Below are 19677 nucleotides of genomic sequence, written 5' to 3'. Positions count from 1 at the left end.
CTGCTTACCTACTGCCTGAGCAGCAGTTGGTTTCTATACCTGACTAGATGAAAGTGTAAATTTGGAGTTGGGAACATCTTGACTCCTTTTGAGGATTTGCAGTCCCATAGCATTCTCTGTCCACACTTCAGTTGCTTTCCTCATGTTTAATTAATTTCAGTTTAGTTCAGAAGCTGGCAGCTTAATCACTGCACAACCCTTTACCTTCAGGTTTTTGGGGGGTTTCTTTTTCCAGGGTGTTTTTCTGAGCTGAACAGATTAGCTGAACAGGGAAAGTCACATTGGCATACAGATTACTTCACTGCTTGAAAAAAAATATTAAAAAGGTGTAATCATTCTTTGCATCAGACAGTTTTCAGGTACCTTTCAAAGAAAACCAAAAGCCACATACTAGATTTGGAGCGTATTGTAATCTTTCATTCTGTGGATCAGTGTGTGACAGACACCAAGGCAAGCAGGACTGCACTGTGCTCCTACAGCCTGACTTGGGCAACTGTCCTTATTCAGAAAAGCTCATGTCGAGCATGTGCTGAATGCTGAATATTTTTGCTGAAGCAGGACGAATTAAGCATGAGCTGTCTTGAACCAAGGCCAGTGTAAGAGGTTTTTTGGGGTTGGACAAATACAGATCTCTCCAAAGCTTTGTTGCCTTTTTTAAAATCAGAAAATGTCAGAAGCTACATCCCTGTCTGCATTTGGAAAGAGACATACAGCTTCCCAGTAGTCAGTGTGTCCCTTGTGCCTGCTGGGAGGTCATGCAGGTCTATCAGCTGTGCCTCTGGAGTGTGGCTGCACAGGTAGCCCTGCTTCAACTGAGTTTTCTACACATTTTTTAGCTCACTGTTTGGTGTAATGCCAAACTGATCACTGAGAGAGACCTGAGAGCCCAGGTTTCCCCCTGCACGAGAGGGCCTGGTTTGTGAGGGGTGCACTGTCTGAGCCTCCCTGCAGTAGAGGCAGGGCAGTGGGCTAAAACTGAGTGGCTGGATCTCCTGTTAGCCCCAGCTTTCTGCTGAACCCCTCCAGTGGACTCTTCTATCTGGGGCAGGATTGTCAGTTGTGTCAAATACACGTTTTTGATGTTTACAGAATTTTTTAAAGTACTCTGTTGTCAGTTTAGCTTCATTTCAGAGGCTCAGATGTAGTGGGCCAAAATCTTATTTCTTCATAGGTCAGATATTACTAGTGCCTAGCTGTGGCCACCTGGTTTTATTCTGCTTCTGCACGTCAGTCAAACCTTGGAAAAGTTGGTACTTGATGTAGGAACATAGGATCTTTGTGCTTGAAAGTGGCTTAATGTAAGAAGCAAGTACAGACTGATTATAGGTCTCCCATTTGGATTTATGCTCAAGGCCATTTTCTCCTTGGCATAAAAATGATTTGCCAAAAAAGGATTGTTTGTTACACAATTCTGCTACTGATTTGGCATAACTTTTCCTGAAAGTTGTGAGTTAACAATTTGTTCTACTTCCAGTGTTTACTTATTCAGGCAAATGGTATGCAATAATACATTTTTTAACAACTGCAAAATAGATGAAATTCTGTCTTTGAATTGGAGATACAATCACCGATTATTAATGTCTCATCAACTAACAAGACAGTCCCCGCCCTCTTTTATAGACTTTGCTTGGAGCATGTCTTGAAACAAGACTGTACAGGTGTGAACAAACTGTAGTTAAGAGAAGGAAGACTGCAAACTTTGGTTGACATCCTTATATTGTGGCTGACATAAAAAGTTTGTTTTTCTAACAGGAGTGGTAGAGAAGAGCACAGAATAGCACAGCAATAGAACAATCTGGTTTGCACTTTTCAAAAAGTAGTTCTTTGGCAAATGCCAGCTTCTCTCTGTTAGCTTTCTAAAAGCAAAGGCTCTGGTGACTTGTGTAAGAAACACACATGGTTTGGTTTGACTTTCTGTTCCATGCTAACTACTGCTCTGCGTCGTTTCCATAAAGTGCCATCTCTTGGGTTTGGCACACCCTGCCTCTGTGAGCACAAGTCAAGTAGAGCAGTGGTTTTGTGTTGAGCTGAATTCATGGCACAGACTTTTTTTATTTTTTCTTTTTTGTTGTTGTTGTTTTTGGGTTTTTTCCCCCCAAAATTCAAACCATATAAATACCTGATTATCTTTGCCATTAGAGCAAAGAGCTACTTTAATATTCCCAGTAGCATATTTTGAACAACAATTCTTTAATTAAAACAACATTGGTCTCTTCCTGTGTTTCATGGCTAGCAAATGAGAGAAAACACCAGTGTTAATATTAAAGGGAGTCAGTTTTCATTACAGTAATGGTTCAATTGTGCAGTGCTGTAGGCACTGAAATTTAATATTATTGTGACTTGTATTGTAATTGTAGGATGACAGAGGAAAAATGGATTAAGTTTAAATGTAAGTGTACACAGCAACACATGGACTTTTTCAATTGGAAGCCGAGGGTTGGTACAGGATGGGTCCCCCTCTGGCTCTGTCATAACGAATTAGTATTTTGTAAATAACTGGCCACTAGACTATAGATTTATTACCTTTTGCAGATCTATGTGGACACACACAGACATACATCGATTCTGTAGTGACTGTAATTGCAGTGCAGAGTTGCAGAACGGGTTTATGCCTCTAGGCTTGCAGGGTATTTGAATGTCTAGGCTTCTTGTCTTCACCTTTCATGGAAATATTCTTGCCTGCCAGTTTGTGAAGTTTTGTTCTGAAGGATACACCCATCCTTTTAGTTCAGGCATTGCTAACATATGCATGGCCTCAGACTGGAAAGCCCTTTGTCATCCTGATGAATAAACCGAATTCAAGTTGCAGATGATCTTTGCTTTAGAAAATTATGCTAGAGACAACAAGTGTTAATGAGCAATATCCCCCTCTTTTCCAGTCACCCATAAACATTCAGATTGCAATGGAAGACAGCAATTTAAACCATCCATTACTGATCTCTCCCATGCAAGATTAAGGACAATGAAAGCTAAATGTTTCATTTGTTTGCAGTGTAGGCAAGTGGAAGATGTCCCTAAAGCAGTGCCTGGGAGTGTATTAGTGACTAAACATGATGCCCTGTAGTTTTACCCCGTATCTTCACACTCTTCCTCAGATGTATGCTCACACTGAAACCTGTTCTAATGTTAAAGTGCAAAAGGGGGCAGTAAAGTGCTATCAAAAAAAATGTTTATTTTTATGGGTACTTTTTGTGGCAAAAGTTGCATTTCTCAATAGGCTTATAATTGCCATATTTAAGTAATGATCACAAGAATATCTTCTGTTTGAAAGGCTTACAGACGTGTCCAAAGTGTATCATTAAGTCTTGTGGAAGTAGTGTTTGTCCTGTGTATTTCCATATACTTCTGTCCTTGAATGGAGCCCTGAAACATGCTACCTATTTGGAAAGAATCAAAGGCAGGAAACTTTCTTCAGATATATTGGGGACGTAGCTATATGAAGCACTTCTGAAAGAATTCCAGCTTTGCTAATCATCTCTGATTCTCATGTTGTGCATTACTTAGCGCCACATTTCTCGAGAAAGCAAAATGAAAAGAATGCTGAGGCTAGGGGTTTCTGCTTGAAGTACTGAAGTGTGTAGTGGTGGCATGGGTCAAGAGTTGGGCTCTCATCCAGACCCGCATGCATCATTTGTCAAGAGGTAACTAGAAAGAGCAACTAATTACAATGCACCTCCTGAGTGTTTTTTCTTTCAGAAATTTCTCAGAGTAAGCCATTTATACCGACTGGCTGCTGCTTTCCACTGCAGCCACTTGCAGTTTTTAAACTCTACACAGAAAGCACATTTCTGTTGAAATGAAATGAAACAAGAAGGAGCATGTGCTTGTGTGTTTCCGTGCTTTTGTACCAGAGCAAGTGAGCAATGATTCCATTTGCTGAAGCTGACTAAGTCCAGCACTGTTGTGAGGTTCATATTTCTGTAAATGCTGATGAAATGTTAATATAATACACTTTAAAATAGAACATTGGTCATACTCATTCTTTTTTTTTTTTTTGCTCCTTACTTAAAAGACTGTCATGAAGCACATTAGTGGTTCTTTTGTGGTAAGAGGAATTGATTTAGTAAATGGATCAGAATTCTCTGGTGCTTTAAGTACTTTAAGCAGAGCAGTAATGGCTTTCTGCATTAATACAAAAAGTTAATTGCTATTAATAGTCCCTTATGTGGAGGTCATATATGAAAACTGAATATAAAATCTATATTTTTTTTTTAATCCTTAGATTTAGTAAAGGATTGGATTGCATATCTTTGCAACATTTCAGGCCTTATCCTTGTGGCAAATGTTCTGAGCCAGGTTTCACATTCTTGTGCAAAAAACCCATTGCACAGGAAAAGACAAATAAGTGTTTGCTCTCATAAGTTTTTTAAGGCAGGGAAAAACATGACCGACTTTTACGTGGGGAAACACAAGTATTTATTTCTGCACTCTGGATTTAGTAGGTATGGAGGGGTAAAACACTAGCTGGCTTGAATGTTTTACTTATGTACGTGGATTTTTTTGCTCTTTTCTTCCTGCGTGTGAGAGCCAAAGCAGCAAGGGAAAGGGCAACTTTCCAGCAAAGCTGAACCACCTCTGGCACGCGGAGATCCCATCCCTTTGGAACAGATACGCTGCCTAACAGCAAAACCCTTCTGGCAGCTGCTCACCAGGTGGCTGGAGGCAGGATGGAGGGCTGGGGAAAGGGGGCTCTTGGTGCCCTGCGTTTGTGGTCACTCCAAGATGCCATGATCCCAGCCTGAGATGACATGGTTCCCTGGAGAGGGACTGCACAGTGACCTGCCTCTGCTGGAGCGCAGGGCTGGGGTAGCCTGGAAGGGGAGTCTGCAGCATTTGCTTTGGCTTGCTTACTTTGTGTGAAGAACGAGATCACATGTGTAACCTCACACATCACCGCTTTTAAGGAAGCAGATTTTCTCCTTGAGTGTTTCCAATAAGATGTGCTTGGTGCTGGGTTGCAGGTGACCTTCCATATACGTGAAGGGTGAAAGGGTTACGTTTTTGCAAAATACCACCTCGTGGCTGCAGGGTTTGTGCTCTCTCAAGTGCAAGGCACCTTTAGACTTGGGATGATTCTAAGCTGAATGGAATAAAAAAGTGTCTGTATTTCTGCAACAGCACTAGTCATAAGAAGGAATGAATTCCTTCCTTTGTTGAAGGAAGCTTGTGACAGATCCAGGAGACCAGCTAGGGCATTTTCTGATGTGTTTGAAGATGAATGGTGTCTGTGGGTATCTCTGTACAGTAGAAGCTCTGTGCCTTTAGAACTGTGATGTGATGGTACAATTTGACTGTCAAATCCAGCAGGTCCATGCAAAAGAATATTTCCTTTGGAGAGAAGCATATGCACTGTAAGCCCATCCTTGGTTTACACGTATTAGAAATCCCTCGTATTTTAAATGCTTTCCTCTAATGTTTTGCTAAAGGTAGTGCAATGAATGGATAAATGAAATGGCTAGAATTTCATACATGTTCCTAATTCCCTGTCCACTAAAAATTTTGAGAAAACGTAATAATGCCACAGAATCATTCTTGTGTTGGTTATTAAGATCTCACTTGCAAACATACTGCATTTTTTTGCCCTACTGATGTAAATGGACATCCTGAAACTGATGTCCGTAAGAATAGGTCCAGAAAAAGGCACCAAGACAGTGCCCATTTGCATGGCTGTTTGTGACACATGAAATGGTGGCACCACTGACATGTTGTGTCCAGTGTTGTGATTAAAACAATATAAAAACTTTATCATTCCCTTTTTCAGCACACCGTAAGCATTTGGCCCAGGTAGTCGGAAAGGAGATGGGCTCTTTTAGAGGTGAGGAAGAGTGAGGAGAATAAGGTACCCCAAATCCTAGAATGGAGATCAGCTATGGTTTCAGGGAACTGTTTCAAAGCACTTGTGAGTTTGCTGTGGGTTTATTTCAGAGGAGCCTGAACATATGTTTTTTCCTTACAGTAGAAGTGAGAAATACAGGACTTGCTGCTTTACCAACTCATGTTATAATATTTCATAATTTGGCTTTGTATAATGTGGTACTTGCCATTAAAGATCTTAAGGGATGAGCGTGAATATATTTGTTTATTTATTTGTTTGAATTCCTTTTAGTTTCTAGCCTGCAAGTCCCATTAACGCCAGCAGCTATTCCTTACATAAATTGTTTCATTAACTGCATGGAAAAATGTTACATATAAATAAAGGTTCGCAGATTAAACTTCTTCAATTTTATTTAAATTCAAAAGCATCCCTGTTTAGCATGTTGTGTAAAACTTTCCTGTAGTATTGAAATGATTTAATAAGACCGCACTGGTAAAGAAAAGTAGCTTCCAAAACTCACTTAAAAGAATTCTAATAATATGAAATGCTATGCGTTTTTTGCTCTCAAAGTTTCATTTACTAGTCTGTGTATAAAGCCGGCCTGTCATCTTGCTGTGTTGCACTATGGTATTTTTTTCTTGCAGAGATTTTGCAGAAGTATAGTGCCTTTCTTCCTCATAAAATTATGTACGCATTTTAAGAGAGACTGCACATTAATCTTTTTTTGATGAAGCCTGTTTTTCTGTCTGTCCACAGCAGTTACTGATCATATTCTCATTGAATTCATGTTCACTTAATCTTTTTAAAGTCGAGAGAGATGAGTCCTGTAAAATCACTGCTTCTGCACAAAAAGCATTTACAGCCAGGTGTATACCTTATATGCACGTGCATCTTTTTGTACATGGTATTAAATATGACAGAGCTTTGTGTAGAACTTTTGCAGAGAGCTCTGATCTTTGGTTTCGGATTTTATGCAGTGCAGTATTTATGGGAAACAGGAAACTGTTTTTCTGCTACTTCACTGAAATCACTAGCCTTTTCCTGAAAATTCTCTTTGCTTGCATCAAGCTGGTAGGACTTTTGCCTTGCTTAAATATCTCTCCTGTGGACTAAGTGATATTTGAAATATGAATGTTGTTGTTTTCTCAGAAGTCAGATGATTAATACATATACTAATTAAAAAACATTCTTTAGACAGTAAGGACTTGATGTAGAATGTAATTCTGTATTCTGTTTCAGTTTGCAGTTTTATAAGTAACGGACTAACATACTGTGTTATTAGTATTCATGATATTTCCTTAATAAACTTTTCAATGAATAACTTTAGAGTCAGGCTCGTAGTTAAAACTTCATAAAGTTAAGTGGGTAGGATTCCCCAACAGTAGGTTTCAGGCTGCATTTTAAGAAGCGTCTTGATTGTTCACATTTTTAGGATTATTTTAGTGACATTAATTTAAAGCTAACTGCCTACACCAGTTAGTTCGGGTAAGTTATTAAAGCACAGAAATTTGGCACTGCCTCTCCAGTTAAATATACAAGCCTTGCATCAAGTACTAACATGCTTTCTAAAATCATATTTATTTTATAATTACTAGAATATAGTTAAAGCTAAGTGTGCATATATATTTATAGTATATGTACATATATGTATGTGTCCAGTTTCACAAGTTGGAAAAACACTGACAAAATATAGGGTTACATCACTCAATACTGATTAACAAAATCTCTTAAGAATTTATTTCTCTAAGAATTTTTTCTGCAGGTAATTTTACAATTTCAGAATTTTCTGAAATTTTCTTATACTAAGAAATGATAGAATATTCTCAATGAATGAGTGTGGGCAGGTTAAGTTCTACTTTTTTATGAGAGAGAGTTTCCTATTATGAGGTTAGGCAAGTTTGAGTGGTTATCATTAAGCAAAATTCCTTTGTAATTAATATGGTTGAATGTGCTAAGTTTCTCTAAACAATAAGTCAATTCTTAAGAAATTCTTCGGAAACTACTTTTAAAAAAAATATATATAAAATTTCACAATCAAATTTAACTTCTTGAAGACTTTGACAAGTAAGGTTGCATTATTGCCAGAAACTGCTGCTGCTGAGACTCAAGTGTGGTAGATAAAATCATTGAAGTGTTGGTGTGAGCAGGGAATGAACCACTCTGTTCCTAATTTCTTTCTGTGTCGCTGTGACTTTTTGGTCAAGTGCAGTAATTACTTCAAAAAAGGTTTGGGAACTCTGCAAGGTGGTGTTATTTGATGAGCTGCATGACTAGTTGGACATGTGGGAGGGATTCACATCCATGGGCTTTTGCACAGATGTCAAATGTCGCCCACAATGCACCAGTTTAGGGCTGACAGTAAAAATGCCATCTGTATTGAAAAGTGCCAGACAGAAAGTGCATGAATTTCATCATACAGCTTATATGGTACTTAATATACTTTTCTGTGCTTTCTCACAGCAGGCACCAGGATTGTTTATTGTGAGCAGGATTTTTCAAATGCTCCAAGAGTCTCTCTGTATCTGACTGCTGACAGAAATGAGTTGGGAAGCTTGCTAAGCTTTTCTCTTAGGTTTTTGTTGGGGTCCAGGGGCCTGTGTTGGTATTTAAGTTCTGCAGTAAATCATACTTAGAGCTGAAATTCAGAAAGTTAGAAGCTTTTTATAGAAAGCAATGGTTCCAGTGCTGTCACTGTCCTGACTACTTGGAGAGCATGTCACTGTCCCAAGCCATCACTGAAGTAACAGCCTCCACAGGATCAGTCCCAGGATTTTGGAAACACCTTGCTTCATCTGTATTATATCTCTGTTTTGACATGGAGAAAAAAAAAGCTTTCTAATTAGTTGAAGGCACATTTTGATCAGACTTTTAAGGCCATTTTGTTAACTTAATTTTTATAGACACCATCCTGCAAATATTTCATCAGTCTTGATGCTACTTTGGAATACTTAAGACAACATCAACACTTGCTGGTGTTGAAGAAATGAAGACTCAGGATTAATTCTGATGCTTTTTAACCTTCACCAAGGCTGAATATACATTGTCCTTTCTTTTTTCTTTTTTCTTTTTTTTTTCCCATAGAAGGTCTTCAAAAATAGGATGATAAAACAGTAGTCTTGATCCTCCTGACATTTCATAAATAGCTTCAGAAAATGCTTAGTACCCAGCAAATGATTTAAAGTCTTTATAAAAAGTACAGTAGCAAAAGTACTACACAAATGCAGGGATAATAATCATGCCTACGACTAATCAGCCACTGTAAGTTTTGTGGCTGAACTGAAATGCATGAGGTGAAACTTTTTTATTAACTCCATCCATATTTGGGCTTTGTTGTTGTAAGAAAATAAGGAAAGTAAATTGGAAAAATATCTCTCCTAGCAAAGGTCACGATCAAAACTGCAAAGTGTGGAAAAATTTCAATACAATCAAATTCTCAGATTAATCCTTGCATTTTAAGCCTTTTTTCTTCCCTAATCCCATCAGCGTTAGATCCTACAAGTTCAGACACTCAAGCAGAAGATTTACTGAGTTTAGTTCTAAAACTGTACAGACTTCAGAGTCATAGCAAGAATATTCCCTGCCATAAATTCTAACAAGTGCATGCATTTAAAGCTCTTGTAAAATGTAGTTTTAACTCTCTGTTGGGGACAGTTCTGTCCTCTACCTTTTATGGGACAATTCCTGGCTGAAACTAAGGCTCACAAGTGTGCCCTCTTTCCTGTAGATGTTTCTGAGGATTGCCTGGCATACCATCTCTCAACCCATCCTGTTTGTGCTCAGAGTTTGCATGGAGAACATATACTGTGGCTGCTACATGTATACACACAAAGTCTAAAATTAGAATCAGTGTCTTTTGTTTCTTAGGGCAGATTTTAGCTTATATTATTGATAATGATGGACAGGTACATTTATCTAACCTTAAGAATTTCATATTTTTTATGTATGGGAATCTAACTTGATTAACTTACAAGCAAAGATTCAGTTCTTTGAAATCTCAGGTTTCCTATTACACAGTCCTGTTATGTGAAGAAGAATTGCTGTCAAGAAGAAGTATTTGCAGCAGAGGGATCATACAGTGACCAGCCTTTGTCCTGGCATGCAGATGGGGGAATATGAGTGATTGTCATCTTCCTGATGCAGCAGTGCTGCACAGGAGCAAAGCTAAAATGGGGCTGTGGTCGGAGAAGGTGGTAAAATCAGTCACAGGTGACGCAGGTTGGCTTGGAAACTCTGTCCCTTTGTTTTTGCCTGGTCAGAGTTGATCCCTGAGGAGAGCCAAAATCAGACTACATGCTGCTCCCTTGGGAATTTGCTGGCTGGGATCCTCCTCAGTTATAGGATCATAGAATTGTTCAGGTTGGAATGGACTTGTAAGACCATCAAGTCGAGCTGTTGACCCAGCACTGCTGTGTTCACCACTAAACCACATCCCTAGGTGCCATGTCTACACACGCTTCTGGTTGATCTTCAGCGGGCTGGTAACTCCGAGGATGCATTCCCACCTTCCCATTTGTTTGGCCATTTCAGCTTTCCGGAGGCAGTAGTCGCTGCATTCCTTTGGCATGTCTGAAAACTGGAGGAGGAGGCGCAGCTTTGCCCTGTCTCCACTTCAATCTCGGTTTGAACAGCCGTGGCCAAGCCCAGTTTCTGCAGTCTGGAAATTACACTGCACAGCACAAAAGAGCGCAGTGATTTATACATCAACAGTCGCTTTTCTTGCCATAACATTTCATTGTTCTAGTTCCCCAAATCTGTAATTACGCGTCTTTGTCCTGCTACGTGCTGCTTCATAACAAATATAATTCTTACACTGGCATTGTGAGTGAAAATAGTCCTGCTTCAATTAGCACAGATCATAAACTTGAATTGTGTGGAGCAAGCAGTTGTAAATGATGGATTTGAAATTTGGGGCGTTGCATCATGCTTTAATTTAGTGGGTTCTCCCCCACCAGTACTTCATGCTGGTGGCTCCTTTTGCCAAGCCAGAGGTTGGAGGTCACCGACGCCTACAGCTTTGTTCTGCGTGGGCCTTGATACTCTAATTTAAAGTTTCCAGGAAGGCTGCCTGTGAATAAGCTAGATTTACTACGTGTGCTGTTTAAATATTAGCACTTGGAGAAGGGTGTTCATTAGACAGGAATTGTTTCACTTGGTTTTTCAGGCCGATTCTCCATTAAGGAAGATCTTTGGAAAATGCTGGCAGGCAGGAAAAAGAGGAAAGAAAGTCTTTTAGGTCTGTGCATTCGAGTACATTGGTTGTGTTTCTGGCTGTTGTTCTAAAACATGCACTTCTTGGCCTTAATTGAAACAAATATGTCTTAATGGAGAGAGAAACAAACAAACCTGCTGTGGCTTTTGTCCTTGTGAGAACACGACTCCTTATTTTGTGCATGAATCAATACTATAAGTAATTATTTGTATTTTTCTTCCATGAAGAAGTGGTCATGTTTGCCTGTTAATTAATATGAGTAGGAAAGACAAAATACTGTGTCTAACTGCAAATATTAAAGCTCCCTGCCAGTTTGTGTAAGAAGTCTTCCCATAATAAGAAAAAAAGCACACCTGTCTTTACCTACTAGCACAAAAAAAAAGAAATCCAAAATGAGCTAAAATAATGACAGTAATGGTGGAATTTGTGAAGAGAAATCATTGTAGTGGAATGATCGCACTGTCCTGGATATAAGTGTTTTTCTTAGAAGCATGTGTGATCAGGTAGATCTCTGTCCATCGCAGAGATCTGTAAACATGGTCCTGGTTGAGTGTCTGGTCTGATGTTCCTTTGTGTTACACTAGTAATATAACAATGTTTATCAGCATGTTGATATATTGTTAGTCTTACATTTTTTCCTGTCCCACATGGCTGTTCAAGGGGATTGAAAGATTATTTTTGTCATTCTCCCATATTCAAAATTAGCAAAATATGTGCAAGAATAGTAGAAATACTAGCAAAACAGAATCATAGCTCACCAGGTATTGTGTTAGCCACTCTGCATGGCTAAATGCAGTGCAAAAAACAGCAGTGCCTGACAGAGAGAGATGTAAAATCTGCTAGTGTGCCCAAAACTGGGATAAGGACTAAAAGACTCAATCCATCTGTAATTTCCAAGATCTAAATAAACATCTTGTTGATATTAAATCAAGCCCAAGCTATTAAGATTTGGTTTGTTCAGTCTGTCATTTTGGTTTTGGAAACTGTTTATTCCTGTCTGTTCATGCAGTTGCTACTTTTCTGCATGCAATTTTATTAAATATCTAAAATTTTATCTTTCTTCTCTTCCCCCATTCCCCCTTTTTCTTTCCTTCCTTTTAGATTCCTTCCTGGACAAGGATTGGTACTATATCCACAAATTGGAGACAAACTGGATATTATATGCCCAAAGGTGGACTCTAAAACTATTGGCCAATATGAATATTATAAGGTCTACATGGTTGATAAAGACCAAGCAGATAGCTGTGCTATTAAAAAGGACAATACACCTCTACTTAACTGTGCCAAGCCAGATCAAGATGTTAAGTTTACCATCAAGTTTCAAGAGTTCAGTCCTAATCTCTGGGGCCTGGAATTTCAGAAGAACAAAGATTATTACGTCATATGTAAGTTCAAACTTTCAGTTGTTCATTCTTTTAAATATAATTGTTCCTTATTTTGCATGCTGTCTTGTGTATTATAAGCAAACTACTAAGAGGAATATGAATGGGTTTATGTATTTTTTATCTGAAAATGATTTCTTGCCAGTATATTTTCAATATTGTTTCTGATTTCCAAAAGGTCTGTCTCTTTTTTCCTTGGTTTGTATAAACCACAATTGATTGTACTTCTATGCCTGTAAAAGGCTTTTTTTCCTTCTTCTTCTTCCTTTTTTTTTTTTTTTTTTGTCACAGTATTGTGTCCTGTATTTGCATTAGAAGTTGTGTGCAGCTAAACTGTGACGTGTTTCCTGCTCACAGCCCTGGTAATGTGCCGTGCTGTTGGCCTTGTCCTTGGCTTCTCTTATGCCAGGAGCAGGAGCACAGTGACCTAGCTGTTCTCAGATGAGGCATCCTGTGTGAGTGGCTAGCCATTGCTCCAGGTGCTCTGGGGATTCTCACAGGAAGCATCTTTTGGCCACTTTGGTGCCAGTTTTGTCAGTACAAGGGTTACTGGTAAGGGCCTGTAGTGGAACATGCCTTTCCTCAAAACGTACCTACTATGTCCATACAGTAGCTAGGAGAGTTCTTGGGTAAAACCTAGACTAGTTAGCATGGTCTTGAATTTTATACTTTTTCGTGGTCCTGGCTTGCTAAACAGATATGCATGGCACAGGGCTCTATGCAGCAGTACAAACTTTGTGTGAGTTTCTGATCAGGGATTTATGTCTGAAAGCAAGTCTGGAGGTAGCCACTGTGTTCAGTGATTCAAATTACTTATGATGTGTGAAGTTAATGATGTGAATCAGGAGTTAGCATAAGCTGAGACCTCAGCAGTATAACAACAATTTACATTAGTTTAGGTTTTGTCACTGTAATATTAAGCCCTGTGGATCTCATTTGGCCCCATGGGCACTTTTTAAGTCTCGAGCAAGTATCCGCAGTTATTAGGTGACGGAAAAAATTCTGCAAATACCTGGCTTTTGTGCAGTTACAAACAAGTTAGATACTTGTGTGTCTTATTTCACAGAATCATAGAATAATTTGGGTTGGAAGGGACCTTTAAAGCTCATCTAGTCCAAACCCCATTCAGTGTGCTGGGACATCTTCAGCTAGATCAGGTTGCTCAGAGTTCTGTTCCCAGGTATGGAGACCAGTATGGTACCACACCTCTAGGCATCGTGTTCCTGTGTTTCAGACACTGTACAACATTTATTCACCATTCCTGGTCTAAGTCTACCCTCTGTTAGTTTAAGACCATTAACCCATGTCCTGTCACAACAGGTCATGCTAAAAGATTAGTCCCTGAACGTGTTTCTGCCACCTCCTTGAAAACTGGAGGATTGATAATTATTTCATGTAATGTCGGCCATGATAATTATTTCTCAATTTCTGATTTTAAAATATTGGCACTTTTGAAAAGTGCTCTGATCAAGTACTATTGAAATGGAAATGGAAATTAATTCAATATAAATTAATGCTTATTTCCCAGTAATATCCATAATGGTACATGGTAATCTATAAAACAAGGTTGTATGTCGCAGCAGCTAAAGTAAGAATTCACTGCATTATTAATATTAATTACTAGTTTTAGAAATTATTAAGTAAGAGTTACAGGAGCTACAAACCACCATTTTTTTGTTTTAAAGGTTGCTAAATATGTGCACTTTCTCTGTTTAGCTGGGGAGTATATAAAAATGTGATCCCACTTAAACAATATTAACTTTGACAAACTTCCCACTGAAATACAGTGAGATATTTACCAGGGTGAAAGCAAGAAAAATACTTGTTGAGAGATAGTTAGTAGTATAGAGAGACAGTAACTCCTGTGAAAATGTGTAGCATAAAAATGACCATGCTCAAATATTTGGCTTAAATGAGGAAATGTGCTCATTATTTAGCGCTGCTTTTAAAAACATCCACAGAAGACCAACTGTAGTGGAACAAATGGCACTGTTACAATTATTACCTGAAAATTATGGGCACAAATGGAGCTTTCTGATGCACTGTCAGTTCTGTCATATCTATGTCATGGATTTACCCAGAGAATTATTAAGTACGTCTCATTTTCATTAGTTTGGTGTAATTATTTCATTATAGCAATAAGACATAATAGACATTGCATTTCCTGGAAGATTCCAGCATAACTTGGTTGAAAGAACTTACTCAGCCTTCAGTCTAATGCCTCAAAAATCACACTGCCCTAGCAGTAATACTGCAGTGCCTCAGGGTATTATTTTTCCCTACTCATTGTGGCATAAACAAATGGCTAACATCACTCTAGCATACTGACTGAGCTTCAGCAAGGGTACCCATACATTTTAATAGGCTGGACAAAAAAGCACCCCCCCCCTTCAAAACCCAGCCATCCTGAAGCTAAAACCCTCACCTTCCTGTCATTCAAGGAGAAAACAAGAAACTCAGTGATGCTGGTCTCAGAAGCACTAAGAGGCATAGAAAAGTAGGCCAGTGCTCAGCTAGGACACCATTTTAGAGAGTACTGGAGCTAGATAGGGTTTTATTAGTTTGTATTCAAAAGCTCATGACACAGCCTTGTCAGTGCAAGTTCTGGTAGTCGGGACAGTTGCTGTCATTTTTATAAGTAATAAAATGCATCTTAGTCATGCATGCAAATCAGGCTTTGAATTGTTTGCATGCATTCCTATTCACAGACCTGTAATTCTTTCTTTTCCTTCCTTCCTTCCTTCCTTCCTTCCTTCCTTCCTTCCGTCCGTCCGTCCGTCCGTCCGTCCGTCCGTCCGTCCCTCTGTTTTGCCTTGCTTGTTTTGTTGGGTTTTTTTTGAGGGGTGGAAAAGCTGTGAAATGAAGGCAATGATGCATTTTATGTGCCAGCTTTTGGTTTTAAAGTATTTTAGGATCTTGCATTCCCTGAACTAAGTGGCATCAAACAAACCTAACACAAGAGCTCACTGAGCTCAGCATCTTTGCAGCGCCTGCTGTGGCTGCGCCTACAGCCTGATCTCACGCTGTTTATGCTGGCAGGCTCTTGTCAGCCCTTTAAATGTTTTGTGCATCGCCACGCACCTTTATCATCTTGCCATTATTTGAAAACAGAGTTTGTTTTTCTAAGGTAATAGTATGTGTTTTGTGGAGCTGTATTAAACAGTAAAATCTCTATTCATATTAGGGGGTTAGTCATTTTGGGATGAGGAATTGCAACACAGGATGAAGCAGCCTTTAGAGACATATGATTGCACAGGAGTTCTTCAAGCCATAATTTTTATATCACCCAGATGTATTCATGAAAAGTATAGCAGAAGGAGATCTTTTCTATTGAGTGCTTCCCTAAGCCTAGGCATATAAAATCTTCTCATTTCACAATTCCCAGTTTTTTAAAAAGTAAAAGTGTGGGTAAGTTTCTCATATCTGTTTTCACATTTAGTGGTACTTAAAAAAAAAAGGTAACTCATTTCTTGGCAAGATATTCCTCAATATGACTATCGGTATCCAAAGAGTTAATTCTATGAACAGCAGTAATTGGAAAGACAATACTAAATGGGATTGTGAAAGTGAATAAATGATGTAACAGAGTGTCCTTGCTTTTCTCTTCTTTGCTATCATCAATTTTTCGTTCCTGGGAAATGAATAGATTCATTTTCCTACAGTTACCTGATTTCTTTTCAGCAGAACTGGAGAAGGTCAAATGTATTTGAGATCTCAGAAGTATTAATGTTTGAGTATCCTAAAATATGTGACCATTTAGCTAACATATCATAAGTCTCTAAGGAAGTCCTTAATCACATGCATGAAGGAAGAAGATGCATCATGCCCAACAACATAAATATCTACGTAAAGGGCAGATTTGAGCAGAAGGGTGTGAAGATTTGCAACTCTGATGTTTGCATTAAAAGTCTTTTTATGTCTTTGCATGGTTAGGGAATAATTTTCTGCTGTTATGAATTGCTCAGAAAAAGCAGTGAGTATATTCTTGCTGCTGAGGAGATACTCAGTACTTGATCTGCAAGTACTTGGGTCATGGTGTCACTGCTTCAGTACCCCCTCTCAGATGCAGATTCTTTTTGTTTGTGAGAGAGACGCATTAGCAGAGTTCAAGTGCATTTCATATGCCAAAGATGTTTACTCTTGGTGTACAGGAGTCATCCTGAGCCCTTCCCAGTAAACTTGGCCTTTAGTCAGAGGGCCTGGAGCAGCTGGTGATACGCTGGGCTTGTGCTGGGGGAGCTCTGGGGGAAGGAAGGAAGGCTGTGGGGGAGCTGTGCCGCAGGGAAGGGAGCAGTGCCGCCTGCCTCCCCAGCCACCGTCCGGCTCCATAGGTCGCTCGGCCAAGCGAGCGCGTATTTCACGCCATCTCTTCTTTTGCATAAGTGAAGTTTATGGGCTGACATCATCAACATTAAAAAACAAGTCACCTGCAATGAAGGCTTCACCTGTTCCAAATTTGTAGTAGAGTGACTTGGGACTTGGGAAGGGGCTACAGAATGGCTCTCTGAAAGATTCCTGTATAAGGCTTGCTCTGCCTGGACCTCATTAGCTGGCTTGCTGAGCTAATGATGCTCATTGGCTTTGACGTTGGCAAAATTGAATATGCAGCTTTCCTTAAATGTTTTTTTGTCAACTTTTTTTCAAATGACCCACTTACATAATTGGCTTCTGGCTTAAATTAAAAAACGTATATTTATATATATTTGATCCCTGACTGATTTAAAGGTTTATACTGGCTAGTAGCACTATATTTTGGATAACTGCTTTAATAGTACTGTGGCTTTTAAAATCAAAACAGTCATTCTGAAACTTTAGCATTAGCTGTGTTTGAAAAAAATCACAAGGCTTTTTATGTTTTCACTTTGTCATTCTGTTGCAATTAAAGGGCAATAACTGTCTGAGGAAGAACATATTAAAGGACAATATAGATTGTGCCCTGAAATATGGCCCAGCTGGGAAGAATAAATCTCTTTGCATGGCCAAACAGATTTACATTAAAATGTTATTTTAGTATTCTGACCAGTTTAAGTGCTGGCTAATCTGTCTGGCTGGACATTCTGAAAAATTCTGAAATTCTGAGGCAGATTTCAGCCTGCAGTCCCCTCCCTGCAAGCTCCAAATCACCTAGTGAAAGCTGCCCAAAAGGGTACAGTAAACAGGTTTTCCTTTGTTAATGCCAAACTAGCCAAAGCAGGAACAAACACTGTTTCAGAAATTCAGTCCCTTTATTTTTTGCAGCAAAGACATTTTTCCTGGTTTCTGTTAAAGAGTCTGTGGTCCAGAAATCTACTGGTTTAGGGCTTTTTGTTTTTTTTTTTTTTTTTTTTGTGGCGGTGGTGATGGTGTTAATGAAAGCCAGTGCAATAATAGTCACTCTGATTCAGTTTGCACAAAGATCACTTTTTTCTTTCCTTTCCTTCTCCTTCCTCAGAAAATTAGATAAATAATTTCTCCTTGTGTAAAATGATATCCAGAGGTCAGTCTTTGACTTTGCTGAAGAGTCTTTTAAGGGATGTATCAGCAATACCACTTAGCCCTTGTTGAATGAAATATAAATACAGCTTATAGAAATAATATTATTAGAGAGAAAAATCACTGTCTGTGCAGCTTCAGATTTCTAACAGAGTCTAAGGGCCTGCAGGATTAATGGAGTCGTGGTCCTTTGGGGTTTTGTCCCAGACCACACAGGTCTTGTAAGAGAATAAGGCCATTTTATATTGATGGACTTTGTTCATATTCGGTGCCATTACCTAGGCAATACCAATCGTTTATCTCCTTTAAAGTAGACAGAGATAGTTCAGCAGGAAATCTGTTATTATGTCTCTGTTCCTAAGGGAGGGAAATGAAAGATAGGAATTCTCAGATTTTTAATTATGGCATGTTGTGAAAAAAAATACAGTTATCTTCCCCCACACCCCCGCAAGTATTCTGAATAGATATGGAATCAGATGGAAATGAAGAATAATTGTTCAGACTGGAAGAAAAAATTATTCAGGAAATACTCATGGATGTAACAGATTTTAAAATTTCATAAGAAGCTGTTTAATAGTTTTAGTTGCTATTTGTATATCTCGCTTTCATAGTTCCTCAGAAGCAGTTTATAAATACGGGAAATACAATACATTCACAAAGAAGGATACAACATTCTCCCTTAGAAGTCTTTATGTGTGTTGCATTTGTAGTGCTTTGCAAAAAAAAAAAAGCTTAAACCCTGATCTTCTCCAAAATGTGTATGTTCTTAGATTTGCATAAACATCCTTAAAAGGACTGCATGAAGAAAAATAATGTGCTGAGTGTGTATTTTATCCTTTATATTCAGGATATGAGTAACTGTTTAAATCAGGGGGGTGTTGTGTATTGGAGAGATGTGCCATGCTATGAGGAAAGCATGAAGAAAATATCTGTCTAAACTGAAACCTGAGAGTGCACTACCACACTACACACATTTAATTTCTATTTTGTTCATAAGTTGGATGATGATCATTTAGCTCATCAAGTGGAATGATTATTCTTTACTTTATACAGTTGCTTGTATCATATGTGTTACATATTGCAGTATTTGAAGTCCTAAAATTAAAGATGAGGAGCTGCATGAGGATTTACAAAGACTTTAATGAAACTCATTTTAAAGACTTGAAATTGTTTGTCTCATTAAAGTCTTTACGTAGCTGCAATGGAGGGAAATGTACTTTTGTCTGAAAACTGCATTAGCTAAAACAAAAGTCTGGAACGGTTGAAAACCAGGGTTAAATGTCAAATTGGATTTTCTTTCCTGACTTCAGTCCATCCTGGAAACCTTGGATGAAGAATATTTCAGGATTTATTTCTGATAAATCAGACTATAAAACTAAGCCCTAATGGGCAGTCTTCCAGTTTCTTTTTTCAGTCCCAAGGAAATAAAGCAAATTTTTCTGGAAGTAAAAGCAGGGGTAGGCTTAAGGTAGTCTTAGCTGTTCTTGGAGAAGAGTCCATATTAAGCTGATAAGGCTGGTTTTTAAAAGCATGTTTGGATCTTTGTTAGCATGATTTATCTGTTTTCTGTTCGGTAGATGAAGAGCAAAAATCACTAAACCGCAGCAGCAGAGTAGTCCTTATGTGCTCACTGGGCTGCTGTGAGAGAAACAGAGCTCTGAATCCAGATCCTGGCAGGAAAACTTAAAATTATCTGTTTTTCAAGCATTTCATGTTAGCACATAAATGCATTAGACCACAACAGCCCAGCTGATTGCAGAATCCCAGAATGGATTGGTTTGGATGGCACCTCTGGAGCT

General features: G+C 38.7%; 1 protein-coding gene across 1 annotated transcript in view; it reads left to right on the top strand.

Annotated features, from left to right (window-relative positions):
- EFNB2 (ephrin B2) overlaps nucleotides 1-19677 on the top strand; it is a 43940-nt gene that overhangs the window by 10278 nt on the left and 13985 nt on the right. The window contains exon 2 of the mRNA XM_074535688.1: nucleotides 12126-12409. Within this exon, the coding sequence (XP_074391789.1) occupies nucleotides 12126-12409 (284 nt within the window). The remainder of the gene's footprint in view (nucleotides 1-12125; nucleotides 12410-19677) is intronic.

Source organism: Zonotrichia albicollis, chromosome 2, assembly GCF_047830755.1.
Source record: "Zonotrichia albicollis isolate bZonAlb1 chromosome 2, bZonAlb1.hap1, whole genome shotgun sequence".
NCBI classification, from domain to species: Eukaryota; Metazoa; Chordata; class Aves; order Passeriformes; family Passerellidae; genus Zonotrichia; species Zonotrichia albicollis.
Note: the sequence above shows the minus strand (reverse complement) of the source record. Positions and strands in the feature narration are given on the sequence as shown.